This window comes from Gobio gobio, assembly GCF_949357685.1.
Source record: "Gobio gobio genome assembly, chromosome: 3".
NCBI classification, from domain to species: Eukaryota; Metazoa; Chordata; class Actinopteri; order Cypriniformes; family Gobionidae; genus Gobio; species Gobio gobio.
In genome coordinates, this window is record NC_137099.1 from 18,145,099 (window position 1) to 18,172,939 (window position 27,841).

The following is a 27,841-nucleotide window of genomic DNA, read 5'->3' on the forward strand; positions in this document are numbered from 1 at the left end:
ATAACATATAGTAAACTTTTGTTACCAAATAGTTTTGTATATTTCTTGTGAGCATTTGGGCTCAGAAGGAAGAGATTCATGTGTTTTGAAAGCCTGAACTCATAGCTGCCTTTACTCGTCTTGGCAAATGCCTTAAGTCTTCTGGAGTTTCACCAGACCCTTGTCTCTTTTGTAATATTTTTGTCATGTATATTAGTCTTTTCCCCATTCTTTTATTTTTTTTTTCTCTCCACTAAACCGAGGTGTAATATTGATGCCATTATTTGCGTATTTGGGAGAAGGTGACTCTTCTGCTTTGTTAAACTTTTCTCATATGATGTCTTTAACACAAAAGCTTTAACTGACTTTGCTGGTAGGCCTTACGTGCCCACATCGTACTCATCAGATGCGCATAGCCATTGATCTGGCCCTTTTTCTTTGGCTATAGATGTTAAAACTGCCAACATGAATATATCCCACACCAAATGGATTACCTTTAGTTGAAAATAAGCGCACAGAATCCTTTTGTTGCTTTGTTTGGGGGGGTCAGCGATTTCTAATGAATTGGTTTATTCAAATCCTGTGGTAGGGAAGGACTGTACCGGTCTCGTTTGCATATCATTCATGCTTTCAGTGTCATGATTATTGATAGTATCATACTAAAATCAGTGTGTAGGAAAATTGCTGCTTTGTTGTCATGTGGTTAAACCATATAGAGAAGGGATTGCGGAGATTCTGCAAGTACAGCTACACGTAGGCTTTTTGTCTAGGAAAGTTTGGATTCTCTGTGCATCTAGATAGGCATGTGCGAAATGACTTATTTTCAGCACCAACCAATTAGTGGTTTGCCTGACTAGTTGACTAATTGGTCTTATAGAAGCCTTGCAATTAGGTTGGTCTCTCGTTCACCTTACCCTGGTCAGACGTTTTTTCTTAGGAGTTTACATAAGGTGGGCTCTTGTGTTTGAGAACGGCTAGATGGAGCACAACCGGAACAAATTGCTTTAAATATATGTAGTTAACCACTTTTTAACTAAATGTGGCATTTAGTTAAAAACAACACTCATACTGGGATGCTCAAATGGATATTTAAACGTGTATGGTTGTACTAAACATCTAGATAAACTAGTCAACCTCACTAATTGATTAGTTTTGTCTTTGCTCGTAGTCAACTAGCATATCGGTGTCAAGCTGTAAAAAGCACTTATCGCATTGCTGCGTGAAGATGTTTGGTTTGTAGGGTACAGAAAACAGGATCTTATCCTATCTTTCATATGTTTTGAATTATGAAACTGCAGAAGTGACATGGCCTTAATGTACATAAAATGACCCCTATTAAATTGACAATGCCACATGTAATTTTTTTTTTGTTTGTTTAAAATGTTCAGTACCAAATGTTCACTTCTGTAATGGCTGTAGTCTAAAGCAAACTAAAAATGAGGCCTTAAACCACTACTGCTTAATTACAGGATCGGGTGGTAAGATATTACACTACAAATTGTGCTCTTTTGTAAAAAGGGCATGATTGTTGTTGTTTTTTATTTCTTTTTCAATATAAGTCACAGAGAAAAAAAGTCATCTCAAGTCTGCTTTCTGTGCATCTTTTGTTTCTTGTTTTGTTGTCCTGTTTTTAATACCCCACCCCCACCCAAATCCATATGCATTGGTTGATCCGAGAGAAAGAGACACTCATGGAATAGTGTGCTTTGCTTCCAATCGGTATGGAATGCATTTTGTTACTGTTTGGGAGTTATGTAGGAACAGAAGTATAGTTCCTCAGTGGGTTTGGTTCTTTTAATTTATCAGTTCTTCCATGGCTAATATTAATATATGAGTTTGTCTAAATATTATATTGATCATTTTATATAATTTTTTTTTATTGTATAATGGTATGAAATTATATTAGTGGTTATGTTAATTTCTAAATTTCTTCCATGATTGAGGGAAAATTACTATGAAAAGTCTTTTGTATGTCACTCCTTTTACATTTTTTTTTTTTAGCTGTTAGGCCTAGTTTCCCAAAGAAACTATCTTTTGGGAGAAATAAAAGCCAAAATCCAGTCATTCTTGCAAAGCCATTAACTAGAGACAACTATCGTGAGATATTTCATTCAATTCCTCAATCAGGGAAGAATATTAAACCATATCATCACGTGGAAGTGCCGAAATGGAAACTGCCAAATTTAAAGGTCAAATTGTGAAGGTAACAAAACCTTTCCGTGTATGTTTTCAGTGTTATTTTTTCTGTCTCTGTTTTTTACCCTGCTGTCTTCCAGAGTGTTCGAATCAGAGGATCTGAATGGTTAATTTCAAGACTAACCATGTTGAGTTTCATTATTACGATCACATAAGTTAGTTAGTTTGCCTGTCACATGTGCCACTGTGCTTACATTGAGCAGAAACTAGTGTATTAGATCACTATTCTCTTTGTCGGTTTTGTCTGTAGAAAAAAAAAAGGTGTCTTTTCTCAACTGTTTCAAAGGATTGTTTTACATTTTGGAAGTTACCAGCCTTTGCCAAATGGCTACCAGCCATTCTGGTTTTGAGTGCATGCTCTCTAGCAGATTTGAACTGTATTGGTGCTGTCTAACTCCTAAAGGGCCAGTGTATCTATTGCTTTTGGAATGGATCACTAAACACTGTAATAGATTCAAAAAGTGTCAAGCTGTTCATTTATTTTTGTCTTAACGGTGCTAAACTGAGTGCATAATACAAAACCATCAAGGAAGTGTGGTACGGAGATTGTAATACTGTCCTATGATATGACTACTGTGTGTTTAAAGCATAGACCATAAAAAAAAGGTTTAATGGTTTTAAAGGGATGGTTCAGCCAAAAACAAAAAGTCTGATGGTTCTTCACCCTCATGCCGTCTCCAAGCACTGCACAGTTTGGATGTCGCCCTAATCAAACAAAACTGAGGCAACTCATCAGCCAAGGCTGCATTTAACTCCACTTTTAGACATACACTCACAAGCTTCCCGAAGCCTTTCCCCTTGGAGGGATCTCCACCACCATTTTTAAGTGCTTTCAACTTCAAGTGGACAAGGGAACTTTATTTTGACAGAGGGAGCAAGTCTAGACTGTACACTTCAGGCAGATCCATAGATGACAATGCAAAACTACACTTAATTTATCCACACATCTTAAATGTTTCAAACGATGGAGGGAAAAGCAGTTTACAGCTTTGTTAGATGAATTCAGCAGTGTAGAAGCGTTATACTGAGATAAAACCGCTATAGCAGAATCAAGTGATCAAGGGCTTAGGGTGTCCCATTTCAAGGGTTCCCCCAGTAGTGGGCACTCATGCAACGTAAGCAATGGTGTACATCAGAGTGAACATGGATGGATGGACGTTAGCAAGGGAAGGGCATAAAAAAGTGGACTTAAAGTGATAGTTCCCTCAAAAATGAAAATGATCTCATAATTTACTCACCCTCAAGCCAACCTAGGTGTATATGACGTTCTTCTTTCAGACGAATACAATCGGAGTTATACTGTATTAAAAATGTCCTGTCTAATCCAAGCATGCAGCCTTAAACTTGAAGCTGAAAAAAGTGCATCCATCCATTAAAAAAGTAAACCATACAGCTCTGGGAGGATAATAAAGGCCTTCTGAAGGGAATTGATGGGTTTGTGTAAGAATATTTAAAACTTTATAAAGTAAAATATCTAGCTTCTGACGGACCACCTTCCACATTCAACTTCTCGACAAGTGTAACATCTCATGCAGTTCAAGACGCTTACGCTACATCCAACATCATTGTTGTGCCAGTTACGCTTATTTCGTAAGTTGTATACGGAAGGCGGTCCGCTAGATATTTTACTTTATAATGTGTTAAATATGGATATTTTTCTTTCAAAAACCCATCGATTCGCGTCAGAAGGCCTTTATCAACCCCCCTGAGCCGTGTGGATTATTTTTATAATGGATGGTTGCACTTTTTGGGCTTCAAAGTTTGGGCTGCCATTATAATTGGAAGAGCCAGGACATTTTTTTATATAACTCCGATTGTATTCGTCTGAAAGAAGAATGTCACATACACCTAGGATGGCTTGAGGGTGAATAAATCATGTGCTAATTTTCATTTTTGGGTGAACTATCCCTTTAAACACAGCCCAAGTCCTCAGATGGGTGTGTCCGTTAAAGGAACACTCCACTTTTTTTGAAAAACCAACTGAAAATGAAAAGTTGTGATTTTCTACACCTATATGGCTAGGAACTACTTCATTCCTGCGTAATAGTCGCGGATCTTCGCGGCAGTACCATGGCTGCAGCAGCGCAATGATATTACAGCGCCTGAAAGTAGCCCCCAACTAGGTAACTTTCAATGTGACCGGCACTAAGTTTGTGTAGTTGCAGAGAAAGTTTCAGGCTTGCAGCCGACAAATTGTGTTGTGGATTTACCTGTGTGATTAGCCATGGTTCTGTGTGTTGTAAAGGGCTGTGATAGTAAGTCGAAGGTGTATACTACCACCATGTTTCACAGAATACCAACGAATCATTGCGCCGCTGCAGCCATGGTACGGCCGTGAAGATCCGCGACTATTACGCAGGAATGAGAACGTAATTCCTAGCCATATAGGTGTAGAAAAATGCAACTTTTCATTTTCAGTTTGTCTTAGCACACGATGTAACTGTAGAAGAGTCTAGTTTTAAATAGGAAAAATATTGAAAGTGTCTTCGGTCATTTTTTGAATGAGATGCTAATGGACTGATCAGAATCAATGATGTATGCTAAGCTATGCTAAAAGTGCTAACGCCAGATACAAAGATCGGCTGAATGGATTCAAAAACGGTAAAACTCAACTATTTAACTCTAGGGGACTTGTAAAATGAGCCTATTTTCAAAAAAAGTGGAGTGTTCCTTTAAGAGAGATATCCAGAATGTGGAGTGTTGGGAACCACTGTCCAACAGAATTGCTTTTTGCTGTGGGGGGAATCCTTGGTTTAGTCATGCAGTGTAGGAAACACCGTAGTATTAGTATGGTGGAATACCATTTTGAAGAGACCCACTGTTCACCACTCATTGGTCGCAATATAAATTGAGATGCAAGTCTTTACAGTAGGGAAGTGGATTGTGTGCCAACAACAGATCAGCCCTCATTACTTCTAAAACTCTTGAAATGACAAAACTCTTGATTGATTCTGCAGTTAATATGGTGGAATCCCATAAATTCTTCTCCAATCATCTCCAAACACTAACCGAGGGGACAGAAACATCACAACCTACAACTACTCAACCTGTTCTCCTCAACAAAAACCCTCAGCTTATTACACCCATGTTTTAAAAGCAACAGGACAATTGTGTGCCAAACGATACAGCCTATGAGAAGCAAAGCCTACAGAATGTACTTTTTTACATAATAGATTGATGACATCTACACTGGCCACCAGGGGCAGAAATGAGATGATGTTTCAGTATGAAGTGAGTTAGCCCTGAATTACAATGACAGACACCTGTCACTTGTGCATGCTTTAAGTGCCAAACGTTTCCCCCACTGCTTGGCATCCACTGCTCATGGCCCAGTTTTATTTTTAGACCTTATGGGGTTGTTGAGATGTAACCTGAAACGTTCTTTCTGTTGCTGTTTCTGAGTGTATGAGTCTTCAACCATGTTAATCCGATAGGGCTCTAAATTTAATTCTGAGGCCAAAATTAAGTTTGTAGGCTACTGCATTGGACCTATATGAGAGAGTACATGTGTAGGGTTTACTCTGAAAGCGTACAAATTGAAGACTCAGGCTTATTAATTAACATTGCTTATCAGTGTACAACTATCATTTCATAATTATATAATTGCTATTGCAGTCCATGACATTTTACCAACCAGTGTTTTCTTTAAACAGATGGTTCACTCAAAAAAATCTTAAAATTATAATTGTTTTTGTCCGTTCAATGGAAGTCAGTTGGATCCAAAACAGCAATGTAATCATAAATAAATAAATAATAAGCTGTAAAAAAAAAATAGGCTACTATATCTAAGTACTTTAGTCAACATGTCCAAAAATAATAACAAAAAAAACTTTCAGTGAATTCAAGTACATTTTTGTATTAATTTCATTGTTATTTAGTTTTAAACCCACGTAATTTAGCGTTTAATAAATATTTTACTAGCCTATATAATTTATTTTAATTGGTTCATGCTCAAGTTACTTGGTAATTTTCTTGAAGCGCCTAATTACGTTAACTAATTAATATTCATATTTCAAGACAACGTCTACCTCTCAGCAAATCAGTTTACTTGGCAAGCGCCACGCAATCTAATTAATATTCATGAGTCAGGCGTCGTTTAAGGATTAGTATATTCGCTTTTGGCTTTGGAAGAGCAGACGCATGCAAAATACGAGCATACAAAGTTTGGTGACATTTAGTAACTGGAACACTTTTTATTGGACACGCATTCTCCACACGTTTCCAGAGGGAATACTATCAGAACTTTATTCATAAGGAACCTGACTTTCAGAAGGACTTCTATTCTTTGTCATCGTATTTTTTATCTCTAACGCCGGTTTGAAAGCGGAACGTTGTTTCTTTGGAATTGGTTTTTCAAAGTCATCGTTATTATTGTGTTTACTTTGTTCCGCCATTTCGTTGGAATGTAACAACAAAACGTCATTGGCAAAACCAGATTTTGGGATGTATCTACCTTTTTAAATGTTGTGACTTATCCTTTGGAGTTGTAAACAATCATTTGGAGCAACTTTTTTTTCCTTCTATTTATTTTTGAAATGCCCACACTGTTGCTTTTCTAACCGGCAAGGCGATACCTTTTCTTGGAGCTGGAGCTGGAGCTGTTTATAGCATCACTGTCACGTAACGTTGCATTTGGACGCACATGTGTTTTTTAAATCATAGACAGTAAGTGGCACTTGAACTCTGCGATGCAAACGTTCTGCCTCACCTTTCTGCTCGTGCTGCGCGGGCTGATCATCTGCGTTTGTTCCAGCGATGAAGTCCACACTGGACTGTACAAGGACACAACTGTGACCTCAACAGGCATGTGTGCACGACCAAATTATGTTTATATTCATAATGCTATTAAAGTTAATTGTAGCTAAGCCTCAGAATGCTCCCTGCATTATGTGGTTATTTACAGCAGCAATAACACCAAGAGCAATAATATCAAAAGTGCAGCTTCACAAAACAATTGCATATTAGTCATTTTAATGTTCTACTCAGTCTCTTTTGGGAGATTACGCTGAGTAATAGAATATTAACATTAAATAATATGTAGTAATTTGGTATTTTTGCTGTGGTAACCCCCCCCCCCCCCCCCCCACAAAAACATCAGAAACATGTAAAATGTGTATGGACTGCAATATAAAGTGTTACCATAATGACAATCATTTGTATATTCTTAATTCAGAGGGCGGTTATAAACGGACACAGACACTTTACACAAAGTATTTAACCAAAAAAAGAAAGAAAGCAGTGTTGTCAGATCATTTTGTCATGGAAGACATTGTCGACAGAATTCATATTGAAATCTGATTTGGCAAATCTGAACCCATTTGGGACATTGTAAACATTTTTGCAAAATTTGCTCTCTGTTTAATTTCATTACTGATTTGGAGAAACGACAGAAATATGAAAGAGATTGTTGAGGTTTGTTGAGGTTTCTTTCCTGTGTGGGAAAAGATTATGATGACTCTTGGTGAAATCATGATAACATGTTGACATCGCAAGTGTTTACTGGATTGCTTAACTCCTTGTCCTCTTTTCACCACAGATCCATGTCTGCAAATGAGCCCACCATGTATGACGGAGGCTGACCGCTTCAGTCTGGAAGCTCTTCAACACATCCACAGGGAGATGGATGACGATCAGGATGGAGGCATTGAGGTGGAGGAGAGTGTCGAGGTAATCAACACAATCACAAGTCAGAAAGAAGTTTCCTCACAACCTAATGTTAATCCTTCAGGGTTTACACAGCTTCTGGCCAATCAATTTACAAGGACATTTTCAGTCAAAAGAAAAGGGAAAGGAAAGAAAAGGAAAGAGCCGTTTCTAGCTGATGAAATGTTCTATAGCTGATCATAAATAGAAAAAAAAAAATCTTTTGAAAAAATAATTGTAAAAATCTAGAGAATTTACATGACTTTTCTACGCCATTAAACAAAGATTCATTGAAATAAAGCTGAAATCACAATGTGGCTTAATGCTATTATAAAATTGCAAAGGCTGCTAATAAACATTAAATAAATAATAAATTAAAATAAATATATGCACTGCATGTTTCATTGAAGTGTGATTTGAAATGTTTGAAAATGAAGAAACTAAGACAGCCATAAACATTAGTATTGTAAACTTAGCTCTTGGTTACATTTTTGTAATTAAATGTTTAAACCCAACGGTTGGCTTTATCCTTATTTGACTCAAACATGGGTTGAAACAACCCAGCATTTTTTTTAGTGTGTTTAATACAAAATGAAATTATTATTATTATTATATTATGTTTCTTAAATAATTGCAAGAGGAATATTTCTTATTTTGTTTTTATCTAGTGATTTATATAATGTACTTTAGCTAATACTTTAGCTAAAATAATAGGTTTTTAATAATGTCTAAATTATTACTTGTTCGATAAAATCACTTTAGCAAAGTTTGCACTATTTTCTGTTTATTTTGATAAATAGAAGAATTCATTTTTGTTCAATGTCATTAAAATATGTTAATATAAAAATATATTTAAAAAATACAGAAACAAAATTATTTAAAAATAAATATTCTGAAAGCATTGAAGGAGATCCCATAATAATTTAATATAGATTTACATTAGTAACAATAAATGATGTCATTATAAATTACAGATTATCTCTAATTTAATATATAATATTTACCATCTGAATTTAACCATGTCATGTCAAAAATGGAAAAGTCAGCCAGCTGTTTATTATCATGTTAATTATTGTGTCTTTAGCCCGAACAGCAGGGGCGCCTTTTACCCCAAATACCATACTTTTACATATTAATTCCGTTATTGAAAAACTGTTTAGTTAATTACCTTGAACAAAACTAAAAATCATTAAGAAGACCTTTGTCTCAAAATATATTCAATAATTTTAGCAATTCTCATTTGCTACTTAAATCTACAACATTTAAAAAACATCATATATTAGATCAAAATAGTGCAGAATCAAATTAGCGCTGCTGTCCTGACAAGCCAGATCAAGATGTTGGGTCTGGGAACACACCATTGGCAAGGTTCAATTCGAGGTGCGGGATAAACGGTTGTCTTTCATATTCCCTCTGCAGGCAATAGGATAGCGTTACAACCAACCAGAGCAACGAAGAAGGTGAAGCGGAGCTAGTTGATAGATTAAACTTTTGCCGTATTCGATCAGCAAAACTCTGAACACATCTTCCTTTCTTAAGAATGACTTCAGTGCTGCTGTTCTTTGTTCTTTTCTCAAAGAAAAGCTTAAAGGGGTACTTCAGCGCTGGGAAGATGAATTTGTATTTAAACTGGGTCATTTATGTAGTAGAAATGTGAAACAATTTTTGGATTTGGTGCCTTCTAGACCGAGAAAAGACAGAACATTTATTTTTGTCTCATGTGGATGAAAGACAACAACTCCCAGAATGGCAGTCATTCATTTTTTTTGTCTGTCGCGTTATCAGATCATGCCTATGGAAGCTTAACTTTCATAGGAATTCATTGAAAAGTTGAAACACTCACTTTGCTCCTTGCCGCCTGCGTTATTAATGCCCGAGCCGAGCGGCGGCGGCCGTGCTCATTTACATTCTGTGAGTGAGATCTCTCCCCTATGGAAGGGTTGAAAACATGCGGAACTGCTCCTATTACTGTAGTCTCTAGACTCTAGCCCAAAAAAATCCTCTGATGACGCAAAATGACGATATTTGCGTCATCGGAGGATTTTTTCCAGAAATAAAATGCATAATTCTCTCATCTCAGGGGGATATGAGGGGAGAAAGTACCATCATTTGAATATACTACTGGGTATCTACTGATACAAAGCTTAATGCTAAATCACTGAAATAACCCTTTAACTCCAAGTCTTTCAGAGTCCGGTGCCGTCATTATGTTAAGCCCGCCCACCGACTCTATACACGATGTGATTGGCCTGACTAGAGTTTGGTTTTTCCAGCTCGCAAACCAACGGAGAGTTGCTAGACTAATTATATTTGCTGCCGCCAGGGTGTATCTAGATTTCTAGGCTATGTGATAGTGTCAATGACCAGAAGATTTCATCTTTTCAAGCCAAAGTGAAAAGCATCTTGAAAAGCTGATCTTTTAGAAAGTTTTTATGCCATCTATCTAGTGGTTTAAAGGAAAATAAAATAAAATTGCGCCTTTTATCCCGGTGTGCCTTCAGCCCTGTTGTACCCTAATGATGATGATGATGATTATTGTTATATAGCCATATTGATATATAATCACAATTTCGATCAGCCTTACAATCGCAATCTCCATTTTTATCAGCAAAATCGCAATTCGATTATTTTCCCAAATCATGCAGCCCCAGTTAAAGCTGCAATCCGTAACTTTTGGCGCTCTATCGGTTAATAAACAGAGCTGCATGCGTCTTGCGGAAGAACATTGCAGCTGGAGCTACTTCTCTCTGTTTATGTCTATGGCGAGTCACAAAGGGACTGTGCTCCTCCGCAGTGGTTCCTACCAGTCTGGCCTGAAATAGTCCCAATATAAACACTTATTATAAGTGTACCATAATGATTCAGGGTTAGACAAAAACACGGTTTGGAAAATGGATTCTTGTTGTACATTCTCATTATATAATTTTTGTAAATCTTGAACACAAAAAAAGTTACGGACAGCAGCTTTAAAGCCACACTTTTAAAACGTCCTTAAATATATATTTCAGGTATTTCATTAACTGAGCGCCTTTGTCTCTTTAATCATATTCCTTTGTTGCCAATGCGAACAGATGGTTGAGTAGCACGAATGTAGTAGTTGTCAAGGATGTGAAACTCACACAGACTAACAAGATCAGCTCTTTACATTTTAGTATGTTTGTGTAAGTGCTAGAGTGTTATTCCAAAGCACCTTTGAGTTCCTCCCCCAAGCCTGTTGGTCAATTTAGAAACACATGTTTTCATCCAACACCTAAGACAAACTGTTCAGGCTTGGCATTGGGAGAACATAGCAGAGGGGGATGAGTTTCTAAGTAATGTCCTGAAGTACGGCCATGTCTCTGGCATCAGGTTTCTTTTCCTTGTTGCTATAGATAAGGTTTAGGTGGATCGGCGCAGCGAAGAAGCCTGGAATCAAGTGGTGCAGAGACAGATTCCAAGACACATTCACAGACACTTGATCTCTTGTGATCTTGAATGTTTACTCAGCTGTTGTTTTATGTGTGGTAAGACTGCATTTGTGGTATTTGTGTAGGGTGGTTTTCTTGTGTGCAGAAGTTTATTTAAATCAGTTTCTCTTTTGCATCTTCATCTCTTCTTACTGTAGTTCATCATAGAAGATATGCAGCAGCAACAACAGGCAAACAAGCACAGTAAACTCCATCAAGAGGACCAGCATATCACTTTGGAGGAGCTTTGGAGGAGCTGGAAATCTTCTGAGGGTCAGATGGTCTCCATCCATGATTGTGTCTTTCTTCCCCTCTTTTGGCTCTTTTTTTAACTGCTTTCTTTCTCTCTATCAGTTCATAACTGGACTCAGGAGGATGTCTTGAGGTGGCTAAGAGAGTTTGTTGAGTTACCTCAGTATGAAAAGGGCTTCAGAGAGCTGCGTGTCAATGGAAACACCTTGCCCAGGTGAGACAAATTAAGACTGAACCGAATTAAAATTCACTCTAGAATCATTTCTAAATTTGTTCGTTTAATGTTTTGGCAAGTGCCCTCTCATATCAGCCTGATCTCATAGGTATTTGTACATAACGTTTACATATACATGTTTGGATATACAGTTGTGGTCAGAATTATTGGCACCCCTGGTAAATATGATCAAAGATAGCTGTAAAAATAAATATTTTATTTAAAAATGCACAAAAATCTAACCTTTCATTGCAGTAAAAGAATTGAAAGTAGGAGGTAAACCACATTATGAAATGAATGCTCTTCTCCAAAACACGTTGGACATAATTATTGGAACCCTTTAATTGAATACTTTTTGCAACCCCCTTTTGCCAAGATAACAGCTCAGTTAAAAATACAGTTTTCTATTTTAATGTATTTTAGAATAAAATGTTATGCAAAGCTGAATTTTTAGCATCATTACTCCAGTCTTGTCCAGTCTCCAGTGTCACATGATTCTTCACAAATCATTCTAATATATTCATTTGGTGATCAAACATTGCTGTTTTGTGACAGTTAATCTGCAATTAATGCTTTACTCAAAATGACACATTCATGCTAAAAAATTATTCAAGAATGTTATGGTATTGTGTACAAATTGAGGTCTCTGTGTTCGGGTGGGTACCACATTTCTTCTATTATGTAAATATGTTGTCTACAAAATATCTACTGTATAATTTACTTAGACATTCTAAGTAAAACACACACTTTAAAAGCATGGCTTAATTCAGTGTTTTATTGTTTGAGTGAAAATATACTTGAAACGGCCAAGTTTTAATGGCCAAGTTAAAGTTACTTATTTCCTTTGTCAATTTTACTTTACTTAGTTACGCATTTTACTTAATTACATACTGTATGTGAAATGTACTTAAAAAATTTTTTTGCAGGCAAACACTGGAAAAATACATATTAAGTAAATTTTACCTTTTTTTTTCTTCAGTGCAGCTCCAAGAAGCTCCATTTTTTTTTCTTCGTTAGCAACACAGCTAAAAGTTTCTTGCTTTCAATTTACAGGATTGCTTCCAATGAGCCATCCTTTATGAGTGCTTTTCTGAAGATCCAGGACCAGCAACACAAACAAAAACTCAAGCTCAAGGCCCTGGATGTAGTGCTGTTTGGCCCACCTACACGTATGTATACTTCATATATGTTGACATAAAATGTAATGATTTGGAGTATGTATGAGAAATGTGTTTTACATTTAGGATATGAATATTTCAGTCACTGAAAAATGAAATTGTAGTTGCAGTCGCAGTGATTGGAAATCCGATCATTAAATACTGAATTCTGATCAAAACAGTTGTAGCTTTTTAAAGGTCCCATACTGTGGATTTTTACAATTATTTTATAATGTTTCCTGAGTTGTACTTATATTGTTAGTATGCTTTTTACATCATAAAATGTCATAATTTTGAAATAAAAGGCATTTTTTTATCCTGATTTTAGCCCTTTGGCTTAAACGCTCTGTTTGAAGGGGCGTGTCTGCTGTGAGACTTAAACGCCCACTGCTGTGATTGGCTGACATCTTTGCACTTGAAATACATATTACATATTACGAGAACCCCTCTCGAATACTTTTACTATGTTTTTTTTTACTATTACAGCTGTCGAGATAAACGAAAAGTGTTGATTATAGCATTATTTTTATATCTTTCCCCAACACATGAAAGGCTGCAGTGATGAGCATTGAGTACACAGGCAGTCTGTTTATTGCGTGAAAGCAGTGATCTCGTCATTGCAACACATTTTCTCTCACGAAATGCTTTCACCACAACTAATAGCAAACACAATATCAGAATACAGTAAGAGCTTCGTTGTGCAGTGTAACAGCGTCATTCATTATAACGGGAGTTTTGGCAAGTGTTGCGCTGAAGCTGTTTGATTGACAGCTTCAGCCATTATAAAGGGAGCATTCTTTGATTGCTTTCTGTAGTTTAATCACAAGAGAAACAATGTGAAGTTGATCGTTTAGTCACTGGCTTGATTCACTGATGCATAAACAGTATTAAACGATTTAGAAAGAAAATCTGTCTGAACTTGAATAATTAGCTACACATCAGAAATCACTGATCAGGCATTAGAATGAACACTGCTACTTTCATGTTTGTGGCGGTGCTGTCGAATCCATATCGTAAAAGTCTGTTTGTAAAGCCTGTGCAGACATTGCGACTGAATTACCATATAATCCACAGTGAAATGTAAAAATAAACTGACATCGGGATCCTTCGGCAGCTTATGCAAAGATGATGTTTTTCCACAGCCAGAATAAACAGCATCACAATCTGGTTATCACAATCTTGTAAACAACTACTTTAGATCCACTCGCTTCTCATCGACTGAACACCAGTGGGCGGGGACAACGATGCTCTGAGGCAGGCGTCCGGTGGGCAGTGCTCGTGGTGGTGACTGAGTAGTTGTGACATCACATTCTTACGGAAGTCTCAACAGCTCGTGAAAAGGCACAGCTACTTTATGCAGGCTGTGTGCATTTGACTGTGGATTGACTGTTTTGAAACTTATATGGTAGTTACATAGCCCCTAGACCTGAGTTATCATGAAAAAAAGCCAGGAAATTTAGGTTTTGACAATATGGGACCTTTAAATGTCACCTATTAAATATAGCTCTGACTGATGTGTATCATTTGAACACATGTGAAATCAAATATCCATGCACGCCTGTGGAGAACGCACACTGGAATTACTCTCTCACACTGTAAAATATATTCAGCAGATATCCAGCCAGCATGCAAAATAAACACACAGACGTCACATCACATAATGTTTCATTGGCTGTCTGACTAACATGTACCTTTGCTCCAGGACCTCCACACAACTGGTTGAAAGACCTGCTTCTGATAGTGTCAATCGTAATGGGGATTGGTGGATGCTGGTTTGCACGAGTACAGAATAAATCATCTAAGGTACATATTTCAAAGATGATGAAGGACCTGGAAAGCTTGCAGAGAGCTGAACAAAGCCTCAGAGACTTACAGGGGCGGTGAGTACACCTTCTTCACAAACTCCATATTCAGCATCAATTTAAATCAGGATTTTCACCAAAATAAATACATTTGTTTGATTTGCACCTGATCCAACAATCTATTTCTATATATAAATAAAGATATATATGTGCTGTCAAACGATCGCGATTAATCGCATCCAAAATAAAAGTTTGTGTTTACATAATATATGTGTGTACTGTGTATAATTATTATGTGTATATATATAAATACACACACATGCATGTAAAAAGAAAAAAATTCATACAGGTTTGGGACAACTTGAGGGCGAGTAAATGATAACATAATTTTCATTTTTGGGTGAACTATCCCTTTAAATGTCAGAAATATATTAATACTGTTATACTCTTTATAAACATTTTTTTTTAAAGTGACTGCTATTCTGTCAATGGCAGCTATATACTATGTTTTATATATTATACATTTTATATATTAAATACCTAAAAATACTATTATAATAATATTTAGGGCCCGAGCACCAATGGTGGACCTTCTTTTATTAGTTTTTCTAATTGCTCCATTTATTAGTAAATATTGAATTTTCACAATATTTAAGTCAGCTAAATTTGCAACAACAATGTTCAATACATCACAACAAGCCAAAAGTGCGCAAGGCATAAAAATGAATGTACTTGTGATCAACAAACGTGAGACAGTTGACAACATTATAGTAATAGTAATATTTAACTGGAACTAAAATAAAAGGGTCTCAACTGTGTGACCTCATTAAACTTTAACATATACATAAATATCCTAAATAAAAATAGAATTATTTGTTTTTATATAATTACATTTAAAACCAGGTAATTTACAAAAGAAGTAACCAATTCACTAAAATTAGACTTCCCAACAGAACATACAAGAGGGGGTGACATTGGAGAGCATTTTTTTAGAATCTTATGGATCAAACGCCACATTTTGTATGTTTTTGTAAGATTGGAAAAGGCCCAGGAAGAAAAGCGCACAGTGGCTGTAGAGAAAAAGAATTTAGAAGAAAAGATGAGGGACGAGATTCAAGGTGCTCAGGAAGAGGCCAACCGCCTGCACAGACTCCGAGCTGGAGCTGTGAGCGAACTCAGCCGTCTTCGGTATGCCGAGGAAGAGCTTGAACAGGTAAAGATCTGCATTTGTCCCTGTAAAGCATCTCTCAACAAGACTCCGCTACACCCCATGGTTCTCTGTGCTCTTGGTGGTACAGGTACGTGATGCATTGAAGAGGGCAGAGAAAGACATGCAGTCCCTCTGGGCAGTTCCTGAATCTTTGCAGCTGTGGCTACAGCTCACCTATGAGGTGGAGGTCCAGTACTACAACGTCAAGAAGCAAAGTGCGGAACAACAACTTGTCACGGCTAAAGATGAGGTATTTTAAAGATTAATGAGTCACCCGCATGGAATCAAATACAGGGCGAATCATGTTTTCAGGTTTCAATTGTTTTGCCTTTTGAGTTAATGTATAGAATTTTTGCACAGGCTGAGAAGATCAAGAAAAAAAGGAGTTCACTGTTGGGTACACTGCATGTTGCACACAGCTCCTCATTGGATCAAGTGGATCAGAGAATTCTTGAGGCCAAGTAATTAGTTTATTCTCATTTATAACTGAATACATTTTGCATTCAATTGTCAAGTTTTTGGGCTACTGTATCAATGCTAAATTTCATATTTCAAAATAAATGTTTAAATCATGAGTACACTAAGTATGGACTTACATTGACCTGCATTTTGTATTTTGTTAAAGGAATGCACTAGCAGATGTGACTGCTTGTCTTCGGGAGCGTCTGCACCGGTGGCAGCAGATTGAGAGCTTGTGTGGTTTTCCTTTAATGAAAAACACGGGCCTAGCCAATCTCACCGCTACACTCTACCCAGATGCCAACTGGATGCTAATGCCCCGGGCTGCAATACAGTCCTATCAAGTGCCTGTTTCAGTGGAGGACATGGAGGAAGAAATGCCGCAGATTATACCACAGATTCCTGGTTGGTACTTTTTTCGTTTTTCTGTTTTTATATCCATTAAGCAGAGGGACTCTGTTGTTTGTGGATAGAATCTGTTGTCTGGAGTCTGGAATCTCACTCCACACACTAGAGTAGCAAAACGGTTAAATCTATGATTTCTTATAATCATGTTTGTGGTCTCTCACATTTAGAAAATTTTAAGAGCTCTCTCGTCGCGTATGAAACGGCGTTCTAAAAGCAGTGAACTTAAGTTCAAAGAAGTTCAACGTGAGTCTTGTTACCTTGTGTCATTTCCCATTTCACTGCCATGAACGCATTCTTTGTGAACAGCCGTTTAAGACTAGCGATGTGTTCACTGCACGCGTCGCGTCACAGGACAGCGTTTAATCTCCTCGGCTCACTTCACGCGCAGTAGGACCATATACAGACACTACCTCAAACGCCACAAGTCAGATTTTCCGCCACAGAGAGCTTATTAATTACGAAAACGAATATTTATTTTTGCTAATTATAACTTGATTTCAGTTAGTTTTTCAGTAAGAGTTGTTAGTTTCGTTTAGTTTTAGTTTTTCATTTATTATGATTTTTTAATTTTATTTCAGTTTACGAAAATGTTTTTTGACCAATAGTTTAATGTCTTCGTTTCAGTTTTCGTTTATGGAAATAACCTTGGTGTGGCCCCAGCTTTAGAATTTTTGCACTTATGGTTCCTGTCGTCCTGAAGCCAATGGGTTTTTTGAATGGGATTTTGGTTGAATGTCTGTCACCTTTTATTTTACAACATAAAATACATTAGTAACTGGGAACGTTCCCATTAATGTTTTGTAAATGTTAGAACAAAAGTTCTTTAAAACTTTAATGTTTTTATAACATTATATACGTTCTAATAATGTTGAGAGAAAACGTTCATTGAACGTCCCAATTATGCTATTTTTACTTGATGAGTGCTCTCATAACATTGAGAGAAATGTTCTTAGAAAAACATTTTCGGAATATTCTTATGATCTTATTAATATTTGCTGAATATTTTCTCAATGTTATCATAAAAGTTGTGAGAACAATGTTAATGGAACATCTTTACAATGTTATTTGTACTTGATGAACGCTCGTATAGTATGGAAAGAAAACATTCTTAGAGCAACATTTTTGGAACATACTTGTAATGTTATTCATATTTGCTAAATGTTTTCATTATGTTGTCATAACAATAGTGCTGTCAAAATTAACGTGTTAACGCAATTAACGCAGCATCTGCTTTTTCCCATCATCCTTTGGCTAGCATCACAATATCACGCTCTCAGAAACCATTCAAGCGCGACAAGGCACAAAAGAGTACGCAGTGCAGTACTGGATCGCCGTCTGTGAATCTCCTGTCTGTGTGACACACACACACACACACACACACACACAACTTGTGTGCACAGAAAACCGCTTCAGAAAGTGTTTGAATGGACAAAAATAAACAAGTTATGCCAAAATGTTTGAGAAAATGTGTATCAGACGTCATGTGCGGCAGATCTTAAAGTGACAGCAGTCCTAATAAACCTGCTGCTGTCTGTCATTTAAGGATAATCAGAGAACAAAAGAAAAAGAGAAAATCACTAACTGCTCTTGACTGAATAACATTTGTAGCTTTAATAAGGATTACTCTATATTTAATTTATAATTTATGCAGTGAAGACTGTGAAGGGTTTGATAGCTTTATTCAATTTCTGTATATTTCCTACCTGTTAATTATAAAGCACTGCTTGCAAGGTTACACGGTTACAAAGAAATAACTTTTCTTATAGTAGGCTTACAGTACAGATACATTTCATGTCTGAGCGGGATTTGAGCAAGTGTTGTTTTACCGGTGAGGGTTCATGAGTGGAGCACGCTGGCATAGAGCCGATTATTGAGCTGAGCGACACACCGGTCCACTTCGCTCATTACAGACTCCTTCTCGTCAGAACCCAAAACGGAATGTAGCTTTTGGTCATGCTATACAGTTTAGGGGTCGACCGATTTTTCAGGACCGATACCGATACTACAGATCAAGTAGACCGAGAACCGATATATGTGTCTAGTGTAAAGATGAAAATTGATGTCAAAATTAAGAATAAAAAGGCCTCTGACAAAGACTCCCTTTAAATTCTTTTACGATATCTTTAATTGGAAGAACTGTTAATATTAACAACATTAATATTAAGAATAATAACATAAAAAGTGCATGGATCATCCAGCAGCATTCTGTAAACATTTTGTAAACCTTAAAGAAGTGACCATCAATGAATTTAAATATAAAAAACACACACACACACACACACACACACACACACACACACACACACACACACACACACACACACACACACACACACATATTATTATTAATATTTTTTTAATATATATATGTATGTATATATGTGTGTGTGTCATTTAATAATGATGTTGTAATATGTTATATTTAGCATTTTATTGGCTTTATTTATACCCCAAATCGCATGAAAATCACACACAACCCGTAGTCTAATTGTGTGTTTATTGATTCTCTTTATTTTTTGGGTAGAAGCTTTTGTTTGACTGTTTATCACGGAGCTAAAAACCGGGAATGTACAGGACAGCCAGAAACGTGCCATGTGAGATTGACAGCTATTCAGAATGAAAGAGCGCGGAGATCACTGACGCAAATCAGGAGACAGCTCGATCTAAATGCTCATAGCTCATCAGATCGCATAATTCAGTGAGAAATAATAGAAATGGTATTCTGTAATATGAAATATTTTGCAATCATGTGAGAACAAAGCAAAATTTCTAAAAAAATGCAAAATTTTTGAGTACAAGCCCTAATGGACGCTGTTCAGGGAAGCTATGTGAACACAAATAACCCGCAGCAGCAGCTGACGTGAGTGAATTCATTCATGTTGATAATCTATTCACAATACAACGTTAAAGCTACACTGTGTGATATTTTCCCCCATCTAGCGGTTAAAAGGTATATGACCATCCAGTGAATATTAGTTTCTCTTCCTCTCAATTCCGATTTCGTTTTAACTCCTACGGTGGCCGATTTAGTCCAAGATTAATATGGCTTCCAGTTCGACCTCGTCCACATTCGACACGGTGCCATCGAGTGTTAAAACGCGAAAAGCGAAGCTTGAATTCACGGGTATGTCCCTCTTTGGCTGATGTACTTTCAAGATGGAGGGGCAACATGGCGACCCGCATTCAAACCCCTCACCCGTATGCGTTTTCAATGGCATATTATAAACTTACGAGAATACTTTATTACTTGAAAGAAGTAAATATACATTAATGAGCACATATATTTTTGAAAGAACTAAGTGTTTTTAGCTAAGAATAAACTAAAAGAGTTACACAGTGTAGCTTTAAGATGGCCGAATGGCGAGCAGCTAAAATAGGTTTTAGTTACACTAGCACCGATGTGAGGCTATTTCAACTCTCATGCTGTTGTTCCAAGTAGCTAAACTCCATTAAAGCTATCACTGCAATGACGGACATTGACTGGAAATTCACAGTATAACTGGAAACGGGGTTGCTTGTCATTAAATAGATTAGATTGAGGTGTTTTGCAACTTCAGTGTAGTGATCTCCGTGCATATGGAATTCTGGCCGTTTGTTGTGGTAACGGAGAGGAGCGATGGTATCGTTAACAGAGTCCCAGTTATCATCAAGAGAGACTAACGTTACGAGGATACAGCGATCTTTTCAAAAGGTATTTGAAGTATCTGATTGAAGATGGAGACGATCGTTAACTTATGTATCACTACAAGTTGATTGTGATCACTGCTGCCTTACCTTTGCGTGATCACTGCACGGCAGCTCCTGTTAGCAAGTGCTTTCGTGTGAGAGCGCAATATTTTCAGTGCTTTCAGCCTTCCACGTTGATTGGCCGGACTCGTGACTCCCAACAAATCAGATGGGTGATGGGCGGGCATTAGTCTAGGTCACAGAGCGGTGCGCTCTGACAGAGGTGGTTGGATCAGAGCCAGATTGCGCGCATTTCAAAATTTTAATTATTTTATCGGCAAATCGGTTTTGAAAATGACCGATAACCATAAAAATGCTTAATATCGGCGCCGATATTCGGCCACGCCGATAATCGGCCGACCCCTAATAGTTATTCTCTGGATAAAGTAGTTAGCTACTGGAAAAGCTACACTGTTTTAAAAGTAACTGAGCTACTGAAAAATGCAGTTAAGCTAGTGTCGCAACTTGTATCTCGCTACTGCCCAACACTGGCTGTATCTATGGCAGTGCACTTGATATGAGACTTGGATGACTTGTGGTCTTTTATTTCCTCTAATTAAGGTTAGTTGTTCCTCTAACGAACAAATTGTTTGTATTTTCTGACGACGCGTAGGTTTGACAGTAGCCGCTTTTCCATTAGCCTACAGATTTCCGCAAAAATTTATATTTTCTAAATGTCGATAAACAATTGTGAAATGACGGCATTTCCATTAACCAATGTTTATGTGACTAAAACTTATTTTTTTCCTCTCGTGATAAGTCATTCCAAAAATTATGCCACGTATGTTGGTAGGTTTATGTATATCCCAGCCACCGCACCTGCCATTATTTTTAATGAAAGGAGATATAGGCGTGTTATTCAAGCATTAATAAAAATGAAAAGAGCGAAATGTTTGAATGGAACCCATTTTGTTATTTTGGCTTGGAATTCTGCTTGTTGGGAGTATGAACTGAATTTAGAAATGCTTTTAAAAATAAAAACTTTGCGTTTAATAAACAAAATACATTTTTTAATGAAGACAGCGCTTGGAGGGGAGTGCATGCTCCAAAATAATCCGTTCCCTGAGTCCACGGTCTTTGTTGGTACTGTGAGTGTACACAAATAAAAGTAGACTGTTTATAGTTTATAATTATGTCTTGCACTTATCTTAATGACTAAAAATGACAGCTATATTGTGAGTTGTTTCCGCTGTCATAAAGGAAATTCATCAGAATGCACCGGCACCTTCGTCGGACAGAGAGTTAAAGAAACCATAGCCTATTTAGTTTCATAGTTAGGCTGTTTAAATATTAGCCTATAATTTTAATTTCATATGTTGATTATGAAAAGTGAGCAGCAAGAGTAAGATGCTGACTCCGCGGCGAGCCTCTTAATACCGGGGATGTGTTCGTCTGTAGGCTACCTCAGCTCAGCGCTGAAAACCAATTAAATGAGTTACTCGTCAAAAGTGCATTATTGTTACTAGCAACAGCATTCTTTGACAAAAAGCTGTCCAATTCGTTACAAGGAATGTTTTAAGTAGTAACCAATAAAAATGTTTTTCAATCCACCCGCCACTGTGGCTGGTATACAAAGTCACCCGCCACTTTGAAAAACCATTGAACCAATGGCGGGTGCTAATTTCCCACCCTGACTACCTCTTTAAAAGCCACTTTTGCGTGCATGCGTGTGAAGATCGGTCGGGAAGAATGGCTGAACCTCGCCTCAGAAATCACTTGAGGTAAGTGTATAAATTAATTGGTTACGCTTTTTATTTAGTTAACTATTTTCTTTGATTATTACCAAGTTAGGTTTATGTTTTTTGTTGTCTTTAATGTATATTTTAATGTTTTAAAGTATGTTTATCAGGGCTGCCAACCCTCATAACTTTGTCAGTCACGTGTGTTTATTATGTGCAACGGCTTTTGATATTCTCATGCTTACAGTGAAAAAATACATCACGGAGCAAAGATAACACTGACAACACGCAGACAGACAAAATAGAGCAGGTAACTTATGATATGAAAACACTTATTTTGAATATTTTTTAAACAATTTTTTTTTTTAAAAATGGCACTCTTTAAAGTGGAAGTTCCTCTACTACTAATAATAATTTTATCTCAGGAAAGCCATTCAATTACTATACACTGGATAGTTAAAAAAATTAACTCTAGAGAGTTCACTATAATTACACCGATCAGGCATAACATTATGACCACTGACAGGTGCTGCTAACATCTTCAGGGGTCTAGTGGAGTCCATGCCTCAACGGATCAGGGCTGTTTTGGCTGCAAAAGGGGGACCAACACAATATTAGTATTGTTAATCAGAATGTTATGTCTGATTGGTGTATATTCATCATGTATATATACTCTTATTAAGAAGTTATTTTTATAATATAATTATAAAAACTGCAATTTATGTAATTGTATACAAACCATATGCTAAACTTTAATATTATAGCAATGTACCCGCAGACAGGGTTCCCTGTATAGTTTACAGCATTAATTAGGAGAGATTTTTCCTTGAGAAAAATGAACATGTACTGATATACATCCAAAATCATATACGTACTGATATACATCAAAATATTAATATATATTACATGTTATATATTTTTATTAGATAATATATAAAAATGTATCATATTAATAATTTAACCATCCCAGCTTCAGCTCAAACACTATGCCCGACATTATTGACTATGATCGGGTCATTTGAAACAATCACATACCTTTTAGATGTAGATTGATGATGCATTATTTGAATGCTCGATTGAGCGGGGGTTTATTCAAAATAATTTTGATATTTTCTTCTTTTTTTGTGGCTTATATGATTCAAGTTCAGTTGTCTGAAGAAGCCAAACTATAAATATCTCATGCACTGATGAACTGATATGAACTGATAACCTAATGCAATCTGTTCCCTTTACAGGTGAAGCATTCACCTTCTTTGCCCCTCTCTGGTGGAATGAGCTGCCAACATCTGCTGAGACCATCACATCTTTCAAGAAGCAACTGAAGATACATCTCTTTTACAAGCACTAAAAGGGCCAGTTCTCCCAAACATTTTAAATCTGTCATCATTCTCACTCTCATGTCGTTCCAAATACATAAGACTTTTTTCCATCTTCGAAACACAAATTAAGAGGCACATCATGCAGGCACATTTGAGTTTCTATTTACCATGTTTTTGGGATGGACCTGGACTGTCAATGGAGGGAACAGAAATCTTTCGTTTCATTAAATATATTTTCATTTATGTTTCAAGGATGAACAAAAGTATTATGGGTTTGCAATGACATGAGAATGAGTAAATTATGAATTTTAATTATTGTGTGAACTATCCCACAACTTTAAACACACACACACACGTCTGGTTCGCTATCTTTGTGGAGAAACTCCATAGACGTAATGGTTTTTATACTGTACAAACTGTATATTCTATCCCCTTGTACTAACACTAGCCCTAAACCTACCCATCACTTTCTACCCAAAACGTTCTGAATTTTTACATTTTCAAAAAAACTAATTCTGATTTATAAGCTTAATGTTTCCTCATCTGGACCCCCTGAGTCCCCATGAGTTAGTGTGCATTCAGGTTGAAGTCCCCACCGGGATAGAAAAACATGAAGACACACACACACAATTTTATTTAGCATTTCACCTTTGGTCTAGATTGTTTCCTAGTCTAGCTTTTTAATAAACCTGCCATGAATATTGTTGGCTGTGACAAATTGCTTTTGTACCTCTATTGTAGCTCGCTTTAGATAAATGCATAAATGTACGTGTTATTTATTAATTGCAAAATTTTATGTATTCCCCTTAGTTTTTATTACAACTAAAATTGAGCTGACAGAAATGTTATGTCAACTCTTGTTTGTTATGCTTCAAAAGTTCTTTTCTTGTTATAAAATGTTACAAATAAACATTCAAGAACATTATTTTGCGAGGATGGAATGTTTTAATAATATTATTATAACCTTTCAATAATGTTATAATAATGATAAGGAATATGATAATGAATGAAACATTGGACATTTCAAAGTTTTTAGAATATTACAAATTATCTTCAAAAAAATCCCATTAAAAAATCTTTCAGAGAATGTTGTACTGACATTATTGTAATAACGACAAGAAAACGGGACATTTTAAAGTTTTTAGAATATTACAAATAAATGTTCAGAGAATGTTATATTTTGAGTACAAATAAGGTTAGGAGAATGTTGTACTATAACGTTATTGTAACGTTTAAGTAACATTCTAATAGCAACAAGAAAACTGGACCTTTTAAAGTTTTTTTAGACTGTTAAAAATAAACGTTCAGAGAACGTTATATTATGAGTAAAACTAGGGTTAGGAGAATGTTGTACTAACATTATTGTTATCTTTTAAATAACGCTCTAATCACGAAAAGAAAACATTTTAACATTTCAAATCAATGTTCCCACAATGTTTTTAGAACTTAATTTTGTTAGCTTGCATACCCCTCTCAGGGATTTCTTGTAAGCTTTTACGTGTCTAAGAAATGGCTAAATGAGACACAAAAAAAATGTATCTACTTTTCTAGTCTCATTGTGTAAATACTTGCAAACTATTCTAACTCAGACTTTCTAAATTGTAGAATTTAAATAAAGATTAAAAGAGTTGTCAGAAGCTTAATGGGGGTGATGTTTGAGAATGTGTTTATAGCCTAATTATAGCTTTTTACTGTATTTAGTCTTCAAAATTCATAAAAGTTGTGTTCATTTATGGAGATTATCTTGAAATGTGTAGTTGGGACATTTTATGCATGGTATTGAAAAAAAAAACAGATTACAACAAATGTAAGTAATTATTCATATATTTTACTTTTCAGTCACAGTTGCACCTCTGAAATGTTCTCCGCGGTCTCTGGTTCGCTCTCGCCGATCTGGCCATATCGTGTCATCACCTGTCATCCTATCACCTGACCCAGACCTCCTGATTCCTATACGATCTCCACTACGGCGATATGTAGACGAGGAAGAAGACCATATTAAATTCTCCACGCTTGTGAAACAGTATGTCAGCCTGGCTTTTTGTTTTACGGTCCCTTTATAAATCATGACAAAATGTTATTCTTTGGGAGAACATTTGCTAAGTGTCCCTCTCTCTGATAGGGAGTCCATGGAAACATCCTCCGAGTCTACAGAGTCTATTGGGTCATCCATCAGAATGTACAGCAGCCTTGATGTCCCTCGGAGAAAATACATTTTCCCTGATAAAATGCCCCGAAAGATCTCTCTGGATGAACCGGACGACAGTCCCTCACGCAAGAGCTCACAGGAGGAGATGGATGAGTCTTTGATGGTGAACACCTCAAGGAAAATATCGCGAGAGGAATTGGACATCAATACTCCGTCAAGAAAGACATCTAGAGAGGAATTGGAGGCCTCCGTAGACCCTCCTAAACAACTGGCTAGAGGAGAAACTGAAGCGAGCTTTGATTCAAGGAAATTACTCAGGGATCTGTCTTTAGATTCCACAATGAGGTACTATTCTACAGAAAAGATGTCCCAAGCAGCGATCGGCATGGACAGTCAAAGACAACGATCACTCAGAGACAGAAAGGATCATATGGACAGCATTTCTAGAGTTTTACCAAAAGCAGAGCTTGATTCAGATACCACAAGTGGAACTAGATATTCAGATGCCTTAATGAACACTTCCATTAAGCACAAAGAAGACCTGGACTTTCCACACAACATCCAGCGAGGAAGAATGTTTAGGGAGAACTCCTTTGATGCCACCTTTGATAGTTCAGTGGAAAGCTCCAAAAAATTGAAGATGTCCAAAGATGTCCTTTCACGAATGATGGCGCAAGATGAATGCGATGTGTCCGCGGATTTCGAAAGACTAAAAATAAGAGACTTTGCCATGGATACTGCTTCGAGGAACATCATAAGAGATGAGTTTGAGAGAAGCAGGTCCTTTAAAGAGAACAGGGATATCCGCATGGAAATTCCCTCAAGAAAAGTCTCTCGAGATGAGCAAGAGTTTGCGATGGATACGCAACGGATACAACGCAGGATAGATAGCTCTGTGGAAACGCCCATTGGTAAATTACAGAGAGAAACTATGGGTCTATCCGTGGAGGCTCCAAGGCGCAAGATATCACAAGAGGAATTTGTGGTTACAAGCTCAGGGCAGTTTGGTCCACCTGACCTCACCGCAAGCTCCTTGATGCTCTGGAAACCAGCCTCAGATTCGCTCAGCACGCTAGTGTACGACGGCATTCTAGAAAAGTCCTACGAGAACCCTCTTGTGGGTAGTTCTTGCGATCTCAGTCAAGCGACTTCGGTGTCAGGCTCTTCCCAAAGCCTTCTGGGAAATGAAGTTCAATCGGTAAATTCGTCTTCTTTGGAATCTGGGGGTAAAGAAAAGGTCAAGAAGTCTTCTAAGCTCAAGAATTTGTTCAAAAAGAAAAAGGATAAGGAGAAAGATAAAGACTCGTGACGGTCGACAAGAAGTAGGAATTTAGACACTTTTAAAAGGCCCATGGATGTGTATAGTTCTTGCTCTGATGAACTGATGAGCATATTAACAGATCGTTGTAGCATTGAAGAGACAATCGCAACTTAATTCTTATTTATTTGACACTTTTTGCACAATAATTCTGAATAAAAGGCAGAAGGCATGCAGGCAACAGAAGACAAAACAAACCCAAATAATGATTGAATTATTTATTAATTATTAATAAATGTGTGTTTCAGTGTATTGGATTTATACCAATGAAGCTTTAATTAATTATTTAGAGCTTTAATTATACAGACTTTTTGACAATTTTTACAATTTGGAGTTAGGTATCAAATAGGATTATATTACATTTTAAAATATGTTTCTTAGTCCTCATCACTCAAGTTTAAAATTTTCATTTCATTGAAGGAGGATAATATTTGTATTTATATTGTGTTATATTTGTCATCAACACTGACAAATCTTTTTGTAGACTTTTTCTTAACCGTACACAGATTTTATGACCTGTGTAAGTATTTTCTTAAAAGTGTGGGTCTGATTTAGTTGTACGGCACTTTGGGCAACATTTGTTTTCCAGTGTGCAATAAAAGAAATTCTTCTTGAAATTCATTTTTAAATATTTTGTGGTATCCTGCCTTTTTTCATTCCGTATGTTCTTGTGCAAATATAAAATATAAACCACATTTAAAATGAATGTAAATCAAAATGTTTAACCTTGCTGGAAATGTACATTCCAGCAGTCAGGAGTGTACAGATCCTTGTAACCTAGAAAACCGTCAGAAATTACCCGGCTGGTACAATGAATCCTTCAGAGACAAAATTGGTGTCTGGATTTTCCCGAATTTGCGTTATGCATTACAACAAAAATATTA

At 36.7% G+C, this 27,841-nt stretch overlaps 1 protein-coding gene across 1 annotated transcript; it reads left to right on the top strand.

Annotated features, from left to right (window-relative positions):
* Nucleotides 1–6,295: 6,295 nt before the first annotated feature.
* stim2a (tromal interaction molecule 2a) lies at nucleotides 6,296–27,583 on the top strand. The gene is made up of 12 exons (XM_079811895.1): nucleotides 6,296–6,978; nucleotides 7,712–7,842; nucleotides 11,423–11,537; nucleotides 11,619–11,730; nucleotides 12,784–12,899; nucleotides 14,590–14,767; nucleotides 15,725–15,902; nucleotides 15,988–16,149; nucleotides 16,260–16,360; nucleotides 16,525–16,763; nucleotides 25,330–25,513; nucleotides 25,613–27,583. The coding sequence occupies exons 1-12, from the start codon at nucleotides 6,864–6,866 to the stop codon at nucleotides 26,946–26,948; spliced, it is 2,967 nt and encodes a 988-aa protein (XP_079668021.1). The 5' UTR covers nucleotides 6,296–6,863; the 3' UTR covers nucleotides 26,949–27,583.
* Nucleotides 27,584–27,841: the final 258 nt, after the last annotated feature.

Bases quoted from the DNA above. Each gene is read 5' to 3' on its own strand.
- stim2a (XM_079811895.1), top strand. From the start codon at position 6,864: ATGCAAACGTTCTGCCTCACCTTTCTGCTCGTGCTGCGCGGGCTGATC. The intron at 16,764-25,329 runs GTTGGTACTTTT...TTTACTTTTCAG, and splicing joins GATTATACCACAGATTCCTG to TCACAGTTGCACCTCTGAAA. The intron at 25,514-25,612 runs GTATGTCAGCCT...TCTCTCTGATAG, and splicing joins TTCTCCACGCTTGTGAAACA to GGAGTCCATGGAAACATCCT.